This window comes from Brassica rapa, chromosome A06 (genome assembly GCF_000309985.2).
Source record: "Brassica rapa cultivar Chiifu-401-42 chromosome A06, CAAS_Brap_v3.01, whole genome shotgun sequence".
In the NCBI taxonomy this organism is placed as follows: domain Eukaryota; kingdom Viridiplantae; phylum Streptophyta; class Magnoliopsida; order Brassicales; family Brassicaceae; genus Brassica; species Brassica rapa.
Genome location: NC_024800.2, coordinates 224931 through 243605, shown reverse-complemented (window position 1 = coordinate 243605; position 18675 = coordinate 224931). Strand labels below are relative to the sequence as shown.

Below are 18675 nucleotides of genomic sequence, written 5' to 3'. Positions count from 1 at the left end.
GCAACCGTTTCTCAAAACAAAATAAAGTTTGGAACATTATATATTTTAATTGATTAATATCACAAAAGGCTATACAAAGGTTTTTATTGGTAAAAGCCTTAGTATAAATATTATGTTTCTTATTATCAAATTAAAAATTATTAGGATAACATTTTAAAAATGCAAATGCTCTTCAAATATTCTTTATCCAGTGTTTTTATATCAAGCTTTTGGTAGACTATTTGCAATTACAATATATATTTAAAAAAAAAATCTGTATGTTTTGATATTATATATTGATAATCCAAATTTTAATATAAATAAACTGATATAACATTTACAAATTAATATTGTGTATAAAGTTTCTTTGTGTTTTAATATTTTTTTGTGTATAAATACTTTAATTTAATTTTATAATTTACATATTAATTAATATGCTAAGTTATTCAATTGTATTTATGATTTAAAGTAATGATTTAATAGTTATGTATTTAAAAAGAAATCTATAAAACTTATTTATGTATATACATATTTTATAGTAATGTATATATGTAAGTCAAAATTAAGTTAATATTAATAGATAAGTATTTAATAATAATAATGATATTATTTAAATATTTATCATTTAATAATAATAATGAATTACTCGAACTATCTAAACTACTCGAATTCAAACCGGAACCAAATAATAACCGGTTTTGTTTTGGGTATTTTTTGGTTCGTAGTAGATAAAGTAGTAAATGGATCTTTTAACCGGTTAAACGGAGAAAGGTTGAGTGTGGGTAAACGGCAACGTTTTGTCGTCGGAATGAAGAATCATCATCTCTCTTTGGTTCCTAGCAAAACCTAAAAAAGGGGAGCCAACTGCCATTTTCTCCGTTCAAAAAAATGCGGCGGCACAAGCGATGGCCCTTGAGACCCCTCGCCAGTGCTTCGATTCGTTCACGCTTCTCTTCGACGGCGGAGATAGCCACTACTCCGACGACGACGGAGGCTTTCCCGTTGAAGCACGTGACGAGATCGAACTTCGAGACGACGCTTAATGATCTGCGTACGCATGTAAAGGCAGCTGATTTCGTGGCGATAGACCTCGAGATGACTGGCGTGACGAGTGCTCCGTGGAGAGACTCGTTGGAGTTCGACCGCTACGACGTCAGATACCTCAAAGTGAAAGACTCAGCCGAGAAATTCGCAGTCGTTCAGTTCGGCGTCTGTCCCTTCCGATGGGATTCTCTCACTCACTCATTCCTCTCTCACCCGTTAGTCTCTTTCTCTCTCTCTCTAGGTGTTGGTTCATTTCTGTATGTAACTGCATTACATGTGTTGGGTTCGTTGTGGCAGGCACAACTTCTTTGTGTTTCCTCGTCAAGAGCTCGCCTTTGATCATCATGAGTTTCTCTGCCAGACCACATCCATTGACTTCCTTGCTAAGTATCAATTTGATTTCAACACCTGCATCCATGAAGGTGCCTTGGCCTTGCCTTCTTTCTCCCTAGGGATTCTCATATATACTGTCTTACTCTGCCTCGAAATTCACATTATTTGAGTAATCCCAGGAATCTCTTATTTGTCCAGACGACAAGAGGAAGATGCAAGTAAGCGTTTTGAAATGCTATATCACGAGGAAGGCATGGTGGAAGCAGAGGATTTCAAGTTGGTGCGATTGGCTGATGTTCTTTTTGCTCAAAGGATGAAGACCAAGCTGAATGAATGGCGGTCTGATCTCTTACATGGTGGGAAGGCATCTTCTGAGTCTCCGGGGAGCTCAACTCAGAGTACTGAAACTGTGTTCTATCACATGCGTCCGGCTCTTAGTCTCAAGGGTTTCACTTCTCATCAGCTCAGAGTTATTAAATTGGTAATGCTTTTTGTTCTGACGATTAATTTATCTTCACACTAGTGTTATTTTATTTAAACTCTTTGCCTCTGGATTTGGCTTTTACAGGTTTTAGGAAAGCATTTTAGAGATCTTGTCTACATACATGCGAATGATAAAAGTTCTTCTTGTTCACAAGACTTTGTTGTGTTCACTGATTCAGAATCCGACAAGGCAAATCTCTTGGTAAGCTTCCATTTACATTGCTGCTAAGATTTGTTACCATTTAGATACATATGTCCTTGCATCTTTACTGATGACAGTGATGGAGTGAATTAATTTGATTATAGCAAACTTCAGGCTCGAGATATTATTTAGTAGTCACTGATTCTTCTGCTTAAAAGCCTTCTTTGATTCACGTATATCTCATATTATTACAGAAGGAGGCAAAGGATGAACGCAAGAGAGTGGCGGAAAGAAAGATACAATCTGCAATAGGGTTCCGTCACGTGATTGATCTGCTTTCATCAGAGAAGAAGTTGATTGTTGGTCACAATTCTATCCTGGATATTGCACATGTATACAGCAAATTTGTGGGACCTCTTCCTTCCACAGCTGAGGAATTCGTGGCCTCCATTAGGGACCACTTTCCTCACATTGTTGACACCAAAATACTCGTAAACGTGAATCCAATGTTGCATCAGAGGATGAAGAAGTCCAGTACATCACTATCCTCTGCCTTCTCCTCGTTATGTCCACAAGTCGAGCTTCCTTCTCGAGGCTCTGACTTGTTTCTTCAGCAGCGTGTCAAGATTGACGTCCAAGTAGATAACGTTAGGTTTGTGTTCCTCTTCTATTCTTAGCATGGACATTTCTATTGCATTCTGGCTAATAAACTTATGTTCTCTGTTTCAGATGTTCTAAGTGGAATGCAGGAGGCAAACACGAAGCTGGTTATGATGCTTTCATGACAGGTTGCATCTTCGCACAGGCGTGTAGTCATCTAGGCTTCGACTTCAACCATCCATCAGTGAACTTTGCGCAGAACGAGAAACTTGAAAAGTACATTAACCGTCTTTATCTAAGCTGGGCAAGAGGAGATATCATCGACCTTCGAGCAAGCCACAGTAATGCCGAGAACTGGCGAGTCTCAAAGTTTAAATACGAGAAGATAGTCCTCATCTGGAACTTCCCACGAAAACTCAAGGCTAGAGAGATCAAAGAATGCATCTGCAAAGCCTTTGGTTCGACTTCCGTCACTTCTGTCTACCACTTGGACGACACTGCTGTTTTCGTCTTGTTCAAGAACTCAGAACTCGTTTCAGAGTTCCTAAAGCTTAAGGAGCAGCTGGAGTCAGACGATGGTCCTGTCACGGTCATTCACCCTCTCTCCAAGATCCTTGAAGGAGGGAAGACTGGCGCTGCAGACTACGAAGCCTACAAAGAGATTTGCAGCTCACATATCTCAAAGGTCCTATTCTCTGACCAAGCTGAAACAGTTGGGGTCAAATCAAGAACAAGACCCGACCCAAAAGGGGAGACAAGCCCTGAGACTGAGAGAAGAGAGAAGGCTGATAAAGCATCGGATTTGATCGATGCTTTTTTGGCAAATAGTGTTAAAGTCGAAGCTGCTGGGATTAACTAACCACATTCCATTTCTTATCAAAGGCAGCGTGTCTTTTTTTTAATAGAAACTAGGGGTTGGCCCGCCCTACGGGCGGGTGAGTTTACACTAAAACTATTTTATATTAAAATGTATTTTAATTTTATAAAATATTTAGAAATTTAATTTATATTGAAAATAATAAATAATGGAAATGTAATGGTTTATATTTTTCTTATTTGATTTCTATTTCAATTTGACATCGAAGAAAATCTAAAATAAGAATAACTAATATTTTTATAGTGTTGTTAATTATTTTTCATATTGATTTGGCTTTCATGTGTGTTTTCTTTACGTAAAGTTGGTAAGATATTTAGTGTACTTAATTTTCTAGTATTGCCATGTTTGTTTGATTGTGATATGTGTTACAATTCTTTCCGGTGATTGTAGATGTTCTGTTTTAGTTTTATATAGTGTTTGTTTTATTGGAGTTTGATGCTTTCAAGCCGGTTGGCCCGAGGAGGCTTCTTCACCATGGCGTTATGTGTAGGTACGTCTAACAGCAAGCTCTGCTTCACCTTGGTAGGGTGCGTGGAGATGAGTATGTTCTCAAGTTAGGCTGATAGTTTCTTAAGAGTCAAGGAAAGAGTTAAGAGGCGAAGAGGAAAGGTAGTAACCGTTACGTAGTTATGACCTGAAAACTTAAAGTCTTAGCTATTGTTGGTTATTTACTGATTAAATATTAAAATTTAAAAGTATGTATGTGTCGTTAATGTGGGGTCGTATGTGTTTTATGTAATATTAATGTTCAGACAGAGTATAATAAGAACAATTCGAAACACTCAATTCTCACTCTAAACATGGTGAAAAGAGTCATAATCTCATTATTGGGTGTAAATTTTTAAAAGTGTATTCATATTTTTAAGTCCACATGCTACTTGTTATTTATTTGTACTACTTAGCTCTTCCTGTTATTGGAATTACTTCGTTGCAATGCGGGTAAAAGTTGTGAAAGATTTTACTTGTCTCATTTTTTTCCCTTTGGGTTAAATAACCACACTATAATTTAGTTCACTGTTAGTTGCAATTAACTTAATGTTATTAGTTTTTTTTGTAAAGGAAACGTTGGAATGCCATCAGATGCTGAAAACATAACTGAAAGTCTTAGACGTTTCATGGCAGCTGATGGTTCAGGTTAGAAAAGTTATTCTGCATCTACCTATTGTTTTTTTTTGGAATAAATGTTATTAGATTAAATTTCAGAATACAATTAGTAATCTTTTTGTTTTTACTGTATTAGTTTTTATTTTGTATTAGTTTTATTTGATTTTTGTACGTTGACTCTATTATATATACTGTATACTTTAAATTTTTTGATAATCTTTTATTACAAAACAAAATAGTGAACTTTCTAATATATTTTGGTTTTATTTGAAATTGCTCTTATATATAATCTATAATGTACGTAAGCAATGTTATATATATGTGGTTTGGGTTGAGTGTAACGTGTAAATGGAATAGATTTTTTGTTAAAGAAAACCTTAAACATCAACATGTCGTAATATATATCCCAAATCATGTCTCTAGTTCCGCAAATAAATTCTCAGAAAGGTGGTTAACAATGTAGATGAGCAATCGATCATACTCAAGAGTGGGCTTGCAAAGATAAACTTTATACTTCAAAAGATATGGAACATCTTCATATTTTATAGTTGGTTCTCTCCTTATATTCCTTGAGACCCAAACTCGTAAATGCTCTCACTTCTTTTATAACTTGGATCTTTGCAGCTGTAACTTCTCCAGCTTCACATTAGACACGTGCTTCTCCTCCATTTCCTCTGCTTTTCGGGTTCATGCCTCTTGTTTTGCTCTCTCCCTCATGTCTTGAAACGAAATCATTTGTCGTTTTGAAATCCTTAGGGTCCCCAACACCTACCGTCTATAAAACAAAAGTTATACATTCAAGCTATAACACGTAAATCATGGCAGCTGCTTATAAGGGTGCTAAGATGTTGATTCACCACCGATGGATTTAAAGATGAGCCTTGCTCGTGATTTCCGAAAAGTTCTTGAGGTATCGGATTCAACGATTATGTTATCTTGACGAAGGCAGTTGAATCGTTGAAGCTTTTACCTTTGTGTTGAAGAGGAGCATATCGGCGCACATGGTCTCACCAGCTTTCCTAGCGTTGCGAGCCTCCCAAATCTCAGGATACACACTTCAGCGGTAGAGCTAACGGCCGACATTCAAATCACCGAGTAGCAGACTGGATTTTGCCATTCTAATCGCTGAAAGATTTTAAACGAAACTGAATAAATCAAATGAACTGATGAATTTTGCTTTTTTTGAAAGACAAACTGATAATTCATCATGGCAATCATTTTTTTTTACTAAGACCATCAATGAATGAGATAGTAGCGGATTATGGCGATAATTTATAGTAGCGGATTAACAGAGTTGAATGAATGAGATAATTCATTGAATGTGAGATCATGATTGTTAATAACGATGCATGAATCGAGTCAACAGCCGTAATGGTGCCTCGTAGAAGCACACCAATCGACAAAAAAGCAATGACGAATTCAAATAGTCTGTGATCAAAGTAAAGAGTACCCCGTGTAAACACTGATCTTCATTGACGTAAGGGATACCAGCTGCTGCTTGTCGGCGGCGCCTGTGTCAATCTTTAGTCTCACACGTTTTGGGGAAGACACCACCAGATTGGGCCAGAGTCAATCTACAAATAAAGCCCAATATTAAAAACCGGATTAGCACAAAATTCTAAATGAAAAAGATAGGAACTAAATAGCCCAGCCTTATAATAATGTTTCATCAAACTCGATGGAGAGCGATTCAAAGCTTTAGAAGATGCCACGTGTCGGCGAATGCCCCCTCTCTCCGTGCTGACGTGGCGCAAGAGGTGAGAGCATACCCTACTTTATTATATAAGACTAGTGGCTTGCCCGCGCTACGCGCGGGGCGGTTGTTTATTGTGTTTATAAATATTTTGCTTATGTTGCATATTTTTTTTACTATGGAAGTTAATATTGGTGGTTAGTTTTTCATGAAATCAGCAGCCAACATTTTGCTATATACGATGATATTAATTTCGTTCTATGTATATTGTTATAATTGTGCGACTTTTATTTTACAATTATGTTTTACATATATATTATTATTTTTGTAATGTATATGAGATTCAGGGTCAAAATGGTGAATAATGTGTATTAAGTTTAGTAGTGAAGATAATGTCTATTAGGTTTAGTAGTGAAGATATATGGAAGAAAATGGTGAATTGTATGTTATAGCCTCAGCATTTGAAGTTTAAATTTAGACATTTAGCTTTGTTTTACGTTTGAAATGTATTTTTTTTTGTTATTATTATGAAAAAATAGTAGGAATGAAAAATATATATTTTTGGAGATAAATTATTTAAAAACAAATATTTTGTATTAAATTTAAACAATTGTAGAAAGCAATACATATATTATAATGAAATTTAAACATAATAAACTCCATATTAATTTTGTGTAATCAGGAATCAAAGATTACTTTCCCTACATACCAGTCAACTTATGTTTGTACGAAGCCATTAATTAATGCAAGAAGAATAGAAATTATGTTCACAGAACTTCAGAAGACGCACTTCCACTGTGTTTGAGCAACGGTCTGCTCTCAAGTTGGCAAGAAGAACATAAGAAGACGAAATATCTGAAAGCGTCCGTCAGAATGCTTAAGCTATAAGATATCCCAATGGTGCAGATCTTCGTCATTCCAAAACACTTATTTATAACTCAACCTTGGATCTGTTATAAATGTCGCTTGTTAATGTAACCAAATGAGACATAGTGGGAATAAATGTGGGGTGAAGCTTAGTGATTGAATTAAAGGTTGATTTTAAGTGAAAGCGAATATATTACAGGAAAATGCAGTCGGGGACAGATGGAAGGTGACGGCGTCGATCAGCAGAAGATGACACACCTAACTCTAAACAAAAATGGGCCGTATATATCAAACTATGGACAAATAAATAAATAGAAAGACTCAATAAATAATCAGAAAATCCAGCTAATCTCCGAGCCATAAACACCAAAAAAAAAAGAAGAAAAAAATACACGAATTGGAATTGGAAGAAAAAGAAAAAAGAAGTTCTCTCTTTGCTCGACACGTGTTGCAAAATAGAGATAAAAGGAATGATTTGCCACATTGTGGAGAGTTTCGACACGTATATTTTGTTTTGCTGATATTGTGTTATTTTTTATGAAATGTGTTTATTGTATTTGACAATGGTGTGATTACAATAGTATTGCATTACTATGTTTATTAATGTACTGTACAATCCAACAAAATGTAACTCACAAAAAGAATCGTGAGACTTGCAAACTTAGTCAATAACATATGGTATTAATTCTATAAATTAATATTCGATAAATTAATAAACACTATAAATTAACAAATTTTTCTGGTAATACGTTATACCGGTTTCAAAATATGACATAAATCGATAAAATAATAAAATATTTTTTAAAAAAATCTTATATAAATATATGGTTCCATTAAAATTATAAATTAATAATTTATATGTACAATACATTTTACACGTAAAATAAATAATTATTCACAATGAAATTATCTTTATATATTTTTAAATTTTAATATATTTTGATGAGATATAGTAAAAATATTTATAAAGCCACATTTAAACTCTATGAGACATATCTATATAACTAAATAATTTAGTTAAAACAGTTTGAATATCTAATTTCAAAAATTAAATTCATGTATATACACAAAAATAAAATATATTTTTTATTCTAGGAAAACGTATATTTAAAATTGAAAAATCTAAAAAAGAAATTATTTTATAGTTTAATAATTCTATAAATTAATAAAATATAAGTGTCCCAACATTATTAATTTATAAAGTTTTTAGTGTATATAAATGATCGAAAGTCGAAACAAACAAAAAGACTTCTTTCACAAAATTATGCTTAGACAGCAATGCGAATACATACTTTTTACAGTCTTTTGTCTTGGCTATTCTCAAAGAAAATCTTTATTAGACAAAAATGGATCCATAACTTTATTATCTTGAAAAAGTCAAGCTCAATCCTCAGTAAGGGAGTTATAATAAACAAACTCATCAAAATGCTTGTATTTGTCTTGTTCTGTTTTTGTTAACGATACTCCAATAAGTTTGATTGTGCCTGTAATATTAATAACATCCTTGATGACTGAAAAAAAAGAAAGAAGAACCTCCGAGCTGGGTTTGCAGAAACAGCCATATGCTTTACAGTTTAATGTACATTGTGATATTCGTTTGCTTTATTCTTACATAAGTAGAGCCAAAAGTGGAGGGCTTCACTCAAGGCCTCAGTAAACACTAAACCCAAAAAATATGAGTTACTACTCAGAGGACAAGATGCAGAACAGAGCCTCCCTCAATGTTGTAGTATTTTGCTGTCTTGTCTTGGCAAAAAAAAAAAAAAACTCTTAAGAATCAGTGTTATGTGTAACTACTTAGATTATCAAGTAATGGCAAGAACATAAGAGTTTGAAGTCTTTAAGAACCAATCATATAGCTATACTATAAACGGAGTGGACCAACCTGTGATGGAGATTTAAGAATGTAGTTGTTAAGCTCAGTTAGAGTAACAGTTTCATTTTTCTTCACACCTCCATACTTGTAGAAGTGGAGGTGCTAGCATCCTGAGATCCAGCCAATCTACAAACAGTTTTTTTTTAGCACCAGATTTAATGAATGATCTGACAACAGTTTGGGTTTCAAATATCTTACGCTGCTAGCATACTCTCGGTGGCTATACATTCTTTGTCAAAATAAAAGTGTGTACCAAGGTTACATTGAGGAAAAGGCACCCTGAATTCACACATGAAGCAAAAAATGTTAAATGGTTTGATGAGGACCATAAGGTTGTTCAAAATAAATATGGTAGGTATACAAACTCTACTGACCTCCAGCCACTTTTGGTTAACGTTGGTGGCAACCATGACTTTAGGCTTCAATCCCGCAAGCTCAAACTTCTGGTGGAGGTTATCTGTAACCTTATCAAAGACACTAACACATATCATTGTCCCACTGCATATTGGTGTATGGGTTATTAAGAAACAAACGACATTGACAAAGCAAACAAACGACATACAACAACAAAGAAACAGTAGCGCGCGGGGTACGTACCGACCAACTTGAATTGAAAGCATTATACGCTGGATGGTTTGATTTTCAGCATTAAAGGTGGTCTTGATGCAACAACCATGACCAAAAATATTATATCAGAATATGGATGAAAAAAAATACCTGGCTAAAACCATGATCTGTTCATATTTCCGGACCCTGAACTTCTCAGTACGAATCATGGCAGTCGTCTCCGTGAGATCCTCTAATTTGATCAGATCGTTCAACCGAATGGAGATTGCGATGTCTGTGAATTTGAAGTGGCTGTTACTTCTTATGACATCAAATTCGCTTGACTCCTAGATGGCCCCTTTCCTCAGCAAGTGGATTAAAGTGTTGAGCCTATGAGCACCAATAGAACCATGAATCAAGGTCGTTCTAAAAAGATAAATTGGAGATGGTCTAGGGAAACTGGAAGCTAACCTCGAAAAATATGTTTGAACTTCCATTCGTTATCTCGCAGATCTCTTGCCATCTGCGCTGGAGGCTGCTGTGTAAGATCCTGAAGAACAAAAAACTCATCTTGTTAAAGAGAGGAAACATCTGAGTTTTAAAGAAAGAAATTTCAGAGTTAGAAGATGAAGGGATGGAAAACATTCTCACCAGTTCGTCGAGGCACAGAGAAACTTCCATGAGTGCTGGGATTCCTCTTCAGGGCCTTGTGACCATATATATACAGCCAAGTCGATTGATGGGGGAGGAGAAAAAACTGTATTGATGAGGAGAAAGTGGGGTGAATTGATTGAGCGCCATTAACACTGAATTACTCCATTGAAGGATCTGATGTAAGACGATACGACGGGGGTTGTGGTTTGCAACGACGACGAAGAAACCCACCCAACAAAAGACCCCCTTATTTCATTTATTCGGTACGCCCAAGATGTTTTCAAGCCCAAAACGTTTATCATTTACCGAACGAAGAGTGAGGAAAACTTGACACGTGTCACAATATAGAATAGGGTGTGCTGAGGTGGCACTCTAAGGAGAGTTTCTGGGCAACTTTATTAATATAGACTAGGGATTAACCCGGGCTACGCCCGGGTTTTTTTTATTTTTTTCTAATTTAAGTTGTTAAATTATTTATATTAAGGCTATGATTTATATTTATATAAATGTTAAAATGCATGTCATAATTAAAATTTATTTTTAAATTTTAACACGTTAAATTAACATATTTTTTACTATTTAAATATTTTTTGTAATTTTATTGGCTATCTAGTTATCATATTTAGCAAAACTATCTTTTGAGTGTTGGAATAAATGTTTTAGAGATTTTATTAAACTGCAGAGTATTTTTGGATCGACCACATGCTCAACATTCGAATGATCCGTAAAAAGATGGTCGATCTCCTTGGCCAGGTAAGTATAATTTTAGCAAAAATATCTTTTATTTTCAAATATTAAGTATATAACTATTCTTTTTAATATTTTTTTAATTGTATTTTTGATTAAATTATTGTATTATAATGGTTATGTAAATATTTTTTGTGATGTTTGAATTTTTGTTGTTCGTATACTTAACCTAGATGATATTGATGTTTAACAATTTATTGTTTTCTGGAAATAAAAAATAATGATATATCAAAACGTATCTAAAACTTGTTAAATGATAGTATAATGTAATTTACATCCATTATTTGAAAATAAACATTTGTTGTTTTTATTTTTATTTTAAATCAGAAATTATTTTTATTTAAAAACATTATTCATATATAATATAATAGTTTAAGTTTTGAAGATAAATCTATATATATAAATTATGTATATTTTTTAAAACATAATTTAAGATATTATATATTGAGTATCTGAATAAAAGCTGAATTTCTTATCTTGAAAATCAGATATTTATATTTTTGTCTTCATGTTATACTCACCAATCCATCATTGATATGTATAACTCAGTATGTTTTTTTAAGAAACTTAGTTTTAAGTAATAAACGAATTTAATAAATTAAATTCATCACCTATAATGTTCTGTAAACTATATTTGAAAACTCTCTAAAATTATATTTTAAGCATAATATTATTATTATTTAATTTAAGTTATTTTAAACATAATATATGCTAAACCAACTTAAATTATATTTACAATAGGACCATCCTAAACCGGTTAGTAAACCAAAAACAATACTAAACCAACATGAACCAATACCTGATTCGGCGAGGAAGGAAGTGTTTCGGGATAAACGCTTGAATGGTTATTAACTGAAATGGTTTGATCATGAAAGAGTTAGTATGAATATTAACAATAAAATTATAGATTAGATTAATTTAAATTTGTAAGAATACCTTTGAGTCTATGAAAAGCAATTCAATTCCCATGAATAAGTTTGACTTTTGGAAGTTGCGGGTTTCCCAACAATGAATCCACCTAACAAAAAGTTTGCTGTTATAAAAAAATCTCATTCAAGGTCATTAAAGGTTTCTGAGACGGCAAGAGTTGATAGTGAAACCATTTTTTTGCTCGAGTGCTTTGAAATTTTCCTTAATAGTGTGAGGTTGATGTGGATGGAATAATGAGTTTTATAGAGACTTTCTTGATGTAAAACTATACATTTTTTTTTTGTTTAATGTGGTATTTCCATTTTTATATATTTTACTACCATTTTAAGATAGAAGTACATTTAAAGATAGATGCTTAAATCTTAATGTACTTTTTCCATTTTTTAAATTGTGTATTTACTTATATTATATATTTTACATTTTAAGATAGATGTTTAATGCTTGATTAACTTTTTCCATTTTTAAAAAATTGTGTATTTACTTATTATTACATATATAATTCATATATTATATATTTACATTATTTAATTATTATTTATTTTCATGTATATGTATTTTCATTTCTTGTACTTTTAATTTACTTAGTATCTCTATTTTACATTTTAAGATAGATGTTTAAATCTTAATGTATGTTTTCCATTTTTTTTAATTGTATATTTCCATTTGTTTTACTTTCTATTTACGTAATATCTATATTTTAAATTTTAATATATATTTTTAAATCTTAATGTAATTTTCCATTTTTTAAATTTGGTATTCACTTATATTATATATTTACTTATTATTTATTTTTCTTTATATTGTGTATTTCTATTTCTTATACTTTCTATTTACTAATAATTTTATATTTTAAGATTGATTTACATTTTAAGATAGATGTTTAAATACTAATGTATTTTTTTCATTTTTTTAAATTGTGTATTTCCTTTTCTTATACTTTCTATTTTCTTAATATCTATATTTTACATTTTAAGATAGATGTTTAATATTTAATGTACTCTTTCCATTTTTTAAAAATTGTGCATTTACTTATTATTGTATATATAATTCGTATATTTATATATTTATAATATTTACTTATTATTTATTTTTCTATATATTGAGTATTTCTCTTTCTTATACTTTATATTTAGTTAATGTCTATATTTTATATTTTAAGATAGATGTTTAAATCTTTACGTATTTTTCCATTTTTAATGTAAAACGGCAATGTTTAATAGAAGAACTTGGACAAATAGTCAAATAGTTATATTTATGTTTTTTTTTTCTTTTTTTAATAAAATGGTAATGTTACATTATGAAGATAACCCTTTTTTTTTAGTGAACAATGGTAATCTTACATATGTTTAATGTAGTTTTTCCATTTTTTTATGTTGTATGTTTACATATTATTGTTATTTTTAAATGTAAAATGGTAATTTTACATATGTTTAATGTAGTATTTCCATTTTTTATGTTGTATGTTTACATATTATTTATTATTTTCGAAATTATATATAATTTTTTTTTTACAAAATAGTAATGTTACATTATGGAGATAAGCCGTCTTTTTTTTAAATGAAAATGGTAATCTTACATATGTTTAATGTAGTTTTTTCATTTTTTATATTGTATGTTTATATATTATTTTCTTAAAATAAAAATGTAAAATGGTAATCTTACATATGTTTAATGTAGTATTTCCATTTTTATGTTGTATGTTTTACATATATTTATTATTTTCAAAATTATATATAATGTTTTTTGTTTTTTTTATAAAACGGTAATGTTACATTATGGAGATACGCCGTCTTTTTTTTTAAGTGAAAAATAGTAATCTTACATATGTTTAATGTAGTTTTTACATTTTTTTAATGCTGTATGTTTACATATTTTTTATAATTTTCGAAAATAAGTAATATTAAAATGTAAAACTATATTTTAATGTCATGTGTCATCTTTCGAGATTATATTATATATTTACTTATTATTTATTTTTCTTTATATTGTGTATTTTTATTTCTTATACTTTCTATTTACTAATAATTTTATATTTTAAGATTGATTTACATTTTAAGATAGATGTTTAAATACTAATGTACTTTTTCCATTTTTTAAAATTGTGTATTTCCTTTTCTTATACTTTCTATTTGCGTAATATCTATAGTTTACATTTTAAGATATATGTTTACATCTTAATATACTTTTTCCATTGTTTTTAAGTTGTGTATTTCTTTTTCTTATATTTTCTATTTACTTAATATCTATATTTTACATTTTAAGATAGATGTTTAATATTTAATATACTCTTTCCATTTTTAAAAAATTGTGCATTTACTTATTATTGTATATATAATTCGTATATTTATATATTTATAATATTTACTTATTATTTATTTTTTTAAATATTGAGTATTTCTCTTTTTTATACTTTATATTTAGTTAATGTCTATATTTTATATTTTAAGATAGATGTTTAAATCTTTACGTATTTTTCTATTTTTAATGTAAAACGGCAATGTTTAATAGAAGAACTTGGACAAATAGTCAAACATATTTATGTTTAATGTAGTATTTCCATTTTTATGTTGTATGTTTTACATATATTTATTATTTTCGAAATTATATATAATTTTTTTTTATATAAAACGGTAATGTTATATTATGGAGATAAGCCGTCTTTTTTTTAAAGTGAAAAATAGTAATCTTACATATGTTTAATGTAGTTTTCCATTTTTTAATGCTGTATGTTTACATATTTTTTATAATTTTCGAAAATAATTAATATTAAAATGTAAAACTATATTTTATGCCACGTGTCATCTTTCGGGAGAAATTTTTTCCGCTGATGTGGACGCCCTATGGAGTCTCAAAAGCTCCATTTTATTAGTAGAGTGAAAAATAGTAATCTTACATATGTTTTATGTAGTTTTCCATTTTTAATGTTGTATGTTTACATATTTTTTACAATTTTCGAAAATAATTAATTTTAAAATGTAAAACTATATTTTATGCCACGTGTCATCTTTCGGGAAAAAATTTTTCCGCTGATGTGGACGCCCTATGGAGCCTCAAAAGCTCCCTTTTATTAGTAGAGATTTTGTCAACTCAACATGAAAGTCATATATATAGTTTGATTCCAAATGTTTGTTTTATATTTTGGGCAGTTAATAACTTTAAAAAAAAAAACACTTGAATGCAATAATATGTGGATAGATCTAATACCAAATGTACTACTGTCCATTTGGGCGCATCAATGAAAACTCAGTTGACAAAAAAAAGATCACATAGTATTGTCAATACTAATCTCAGACAATAAATCACATGGAGTTATCAGACCTTACACAACCAGTTTATAGGACTCTCTCTATCATGACCTTTCCAATCGAATGCATTTGAACGAAGACAAGATTCCAATGAGTACAAAGACAAGTTTCTGATAACATGTTCCCCTGTATCTGGTAAGGGAGCCCATTACGTCATGACTTGTGGACAATAGAGAAGACGTGTGTAAGATGTAGTAGTTATGGGAGTCTCAGAGGTCAGACACATGCATTGTTGCTTTGACTTTCCTCCGTTGAATCCAGACATAGCTTTATCTATAAATGTAGAGTCCTTCATAGAGCTACAAAGAATGTGTTACCCTGGTGCCAACAAAATCACAGCAAGGTTTCAACAATGCCGGCTTGATGAATCTGAAACCTATCTTAATGTTAAAAGATGTCCTTTCACTTGATGCCGAGGAACTCTAATCCGACTGCGGTTGGAGTCAAGCCGTACAGAGCCAAGTACTGAGGGTCATGAAACTTGCTTAGATGTCTCATCCCGCTATCGCAAAGAATGGTGACAATTGTGTGACCAGGACCAAGGGCTTGAGCCACCCTCACTGCCCCAACACAGTTCATGGCCGAGGAGCTTCCAACAAAGAGGCCATCTTTCTTCAGAAGAAACCTGGAAACATAAATTAAGAAAATATATCATGACCACAACTTTTATGAACCTTTACTAAACCCAGTTTTTTTCAGAACATATATGAAGTATGAACGTTACCTAGACATCTCAACGGCTTCTTTATCAGTACCACGGAAACCGCCGTCAATTTTTGCCATGAGGAAATTCTGAGTAAGCCTATTGATCCCAATCCCTTCTGTTATTGTATCAAATGGGTTCTTCAGACGACGTCCTTCAGCTTCCTCTCTTGTGTACATCACTCCCCTTGTTACTTTGTTGAACAGACCAGACCCAGGAGGATCTATCAGGAAGCATTTAACCTTTTCATTCTTTTCCTGTTCAGAGCACAACAACTTTATGAACCTATTTTCTTTTGTTTGTTTATAACATATCATTCATGCAGCTGTGATTAAGTGCATACCTGAAGGAACCTTGAGACGCCAGCTAAAGTACCGCCTGTTCCCGCGGCAGCAACAAAGGCATCGATGTTACCATGAGTCTGTTGCCATATCTCAGGGCCAGTACCTTCGTAGTGAGCCCTATAATTTGCCAAGTTTTCAAATTGATCTGCAAAGAAGCCACCTGTAACTGACTCCGAGAATAAGGAAGGCACTTTCTGTTCCTCAGCTGTGCAACCATTAGTTTTTTCCTGATGTGCGACATTGATTCGGCTGGCTAGTCTTGTCTTTGATGATGATGCTAAGTCATTTGCTTGGTCAGCACGTCGCCTAGCAATGTTGACAAAGTGATCTTTGTGAGTAATAGACACTGGCCTCACCCTCTCAACGGTAGCTCCAAGGGCTTCAATTATTTGAGACTAATAAAACAAAGTCAAAAAACGAGACAAAAGTAAGTATATAAAGGCAGAGAAGAGAGAGTAAGTAAGTAATGATGATGAAACCTTTTCAATAGCAGCATCATCAGGTATAACAACATGACACTGACAGCCATAAGCGGGAGCAACTGTGGCAAGGCTAATGGCAGTACTCCCAGCACTACCTTCAGTTACGATTCCGCCCGGAAATAGCAAACCAGATTCCAAAGCCTAAACAAGAGAGAGAAGAAAAAAAAGTCGAAGTTCTTGGACCAGCTTCTTAACCATAACTTGTCGCTAATAGATGAAACCTCAAGAGAAAAGGAGGTAAGAAGAGTATACATACATACCTCTTCAATGATTTTGACAGCAACTCTGTCTTTAACGCTACCTCCTGGATTCAAAAACTCACACTTTCCTAGAATCTGAACATAGTAACAAATAGAATCAAAGTTTATGTTTTTTTTTCTTCTTCTACTCATAAATGCTAGAAAATAGAGGAGAAAGACCTCAGAGCCAGTAGCGTCGGAGAGGCTATTGATACGAATGAGAGGAGTATTCCCAATGGCATCTACGAGTCCGTTTCTCGTGCTCAGCTTCTTCTTCTTCTTAGAGGAGGAGGAGGAGGAGCAAGAGTCTAACTTATCCGAGGAGAATCGGAAGAAGCAGTAAGAAAGCATCACCATCGTCGCAGCTGCTGCCACAACAGCGCCGGTTATCTTAACAGGCGCCATTGAAGCCGATTTTTGCAAGCTTTCTCGCCGCCGCCTCCGTAAATCAACCGGTGAAATACTACTACTACTGTTAGGTTGTCGGCGAAGGCTAACAAACACTTTTTATCTCCGTGTTTTTTTTTATTTTTATTTTTAACCCCTATTATTCCTCAATTAATTACACAAATGTTTTCAAACCATCAGATATGGTAATCCTTTTTAAAAACTGTACTTAAAAAATCAAAGATAATTTCACTTTTAATATCCCTCACCCTTAGTATATTTGCTATTAATGATCTAAATATAGAGTTTTTCCTAAATATACTACATTTGCTCCAGAAAAAAATCTAAATATTCTAATTAAATTGTTTAAGTACACTTAATTAGCACATAAAAGTGTTTTTGTTTATTCAAATTTGATGTACAAATAAAAAGCGGACAAAAATACAAATTCTGATTTTCCACCGCCGAATCAGCTCCCTCCTCCTCCATCACTGGTGCCACCGCAGCAGGTGTTGGTTACACAAGCTATGGTATGCCCTTTCCTTTTGGAATTCAAGTTGCATCCCAATGTCTCCCTGTCTGTCTTTTGAATCCACAATTGTGTTTTGCTTGCTTGGTTTATTCGTTTCTCTACACATTACAGGAAGTGAACGAGAAGACCCCAAGGCCTTCCGCTTTTAACACTCAACCACCATCATCTCTTGATGTGAGTCTCGCTTTCTATTCATTTCTGTCTATCACTCTCAACTACTACTTGTAAATTTTCCCTCCCATTCTTTTCTAAGCTGCTCTGACTTTTTATTCCTCCTAGTCGTCTTTTTGCGTGTGTGCGATTAACACTTGTTTCTTTGCTTCTAGTACGTAGGACCGGTCTGCGACAAGTTACACCCAAATGGCTACATCCCTTATAAGCTACCAAGAGGCGCTACCAAATATGACAACCGAAAGCGCTATAGGGTACCCTAAGCTGCTTATCTCTCTCAAAACATACTCTACTTTGTCACCTTCCAATATGTATTCCCTCTGCTACAGGATCTGTCGACGCTCAACAGAGACCCTAAGAGGATTCTCTATGTTAGCGGTAATGCTTTTGATACAAGCCTTACAAACTCGATTCTGATGACACGGCGCTTGTCGACCTAATACCCTTTCTTGAATGTAGTTATGGTTCAAATCCAGTCTCTTGAAGTCCTTTTATCAATCTTGGTTGATCTATCCTCTTTATTTGTGTCTACATATGTTGCACCTAACGGTCCAGCTGATTTCAGACCAGTTCGAGAGGATAGATGTTGCGAAAGAGTTCCTTGAGAGGTCCGGTCCGTAGAGTATCAAAAGTGAGT

General features: G+C 32.7%; 2 protein-coding genes and 1 long non-coding RNA gene across 4 annotated transcripts; 1 reads left to right on the top strand and 2 right to left on the bottom strand.

The window, feature by feature from the left end:
- Nucleotides 1-141: 141 nt before the first annotated feature.
- Nucleotides 142-15137, top strand: LOC103871015 (poly(A)-specific ribonuclease PARN). Its single transcript, XM_018659973.2, has 7 exons — nt 142-1238; nt 1321-1445; nt 1536-1837; nt 1925-2041; nt 2236-2633; nt 2711-3489; nt 14953-15137. Exons 1-6 carry the CDS (start codon nt 868-870, stop codon nt 3438-3440), a joined length of 2043 nt encoding a protein of 680 aa, XP_018515489.1. The 5' UTR covers nt 142-867; the 3' UTR covers nt 3441-3489; nt 14953-15137.
- LOC103871014 lies at nt 8531-10478 on the bottom strand. Of its 2 annotated transcripts, none has more exons than XR_633472.3 (6): nt 10196-10478; nt 10016-10094; nt 9373-9934; nt 9197-9277; nt 9008-9124; nt 8531-8863 (listed from the first exon to the last, which is right to left on the bottom strand). It is a non-coding gene; the product is annotated as an uncharacterized LOC103871014 (long non-coding RNA). The 2 variants fall into 2 exon arrangements; XR_633471.3 differs by having other exon boundaries at nt 8540-8868.
- On the bottom strand, nt 15106-17440 carry LOC103871013 (cysteine synthase 2). Its single transcript, XM_009149220.3, has 6 exons — nt 17129-17440; nt 16970-17044; nt 16707-16850; nt 16227-16622; nt 15905-16140; nt 15106-15805 (listed from the first exon to the last, which is right to left on the bottom strand). The coding sequence occupies exons 1-6, from the start codon at nt 17351-17353 to the stop codon at nt 15583-15585; spliced, it is 1299 nt and encodes a 432-aa protein (XP_009147468.2). The 5' UTR covers nt 17354-17440; the 3' UTR covers nt 15106-15582.
- Between the last annotated feature and the right edge of the window lie 1235 nt (nt 17441-18675).

Excerpts from the sequence above, each read along its gene's own strand:
- LOC103871015 (XM_018659973.2), top strand. The coding sequence starts at position 868 with ATGCGGCGGCACAAGCGATGGCCCTTGAGACCCCTCGCCAGTGCTTCG. Across the intron at positions 2,042-2,235 it reads CCGACAAGGCAAATCTCTTG|AAGGAGGCAAAGGATGAACG; the intron begins GTAAGCTTCCAT and ends ATATTATTACAG. Across the intron at positions 2,634-2,710 it reads GTCCAAGTAGATAACGTTAG|ATGTTCTAAGTGGAATGCAG; the intron begins GTTTGTGTTCCT and ends TCTCTGTTTCAG.
- LOC103871013 (XM_009149220.3), bottom strand. The coding sequence starts at position 17,353 with ATGGCGCCTGTTAAGATAACCGGCGCTGTTGTGGCAGCAGCTGCGACG. Across the intron at positions 16,851-16,969 it reads CTGTCAAAATCATTGAAGAG|GCTTTGGAATCTGGTTTGCT; the intron begins GTATGTATGTAT and ends TCTCTTGTTTAG. Across the intron at positions 16,623-16,706 it reads ATGATGCTGCTATTGAAAAG|TCTCAAATAATTGAAGCCCT; the intron begins GTTTCATCATCA and ends TTGTTTTATTAG.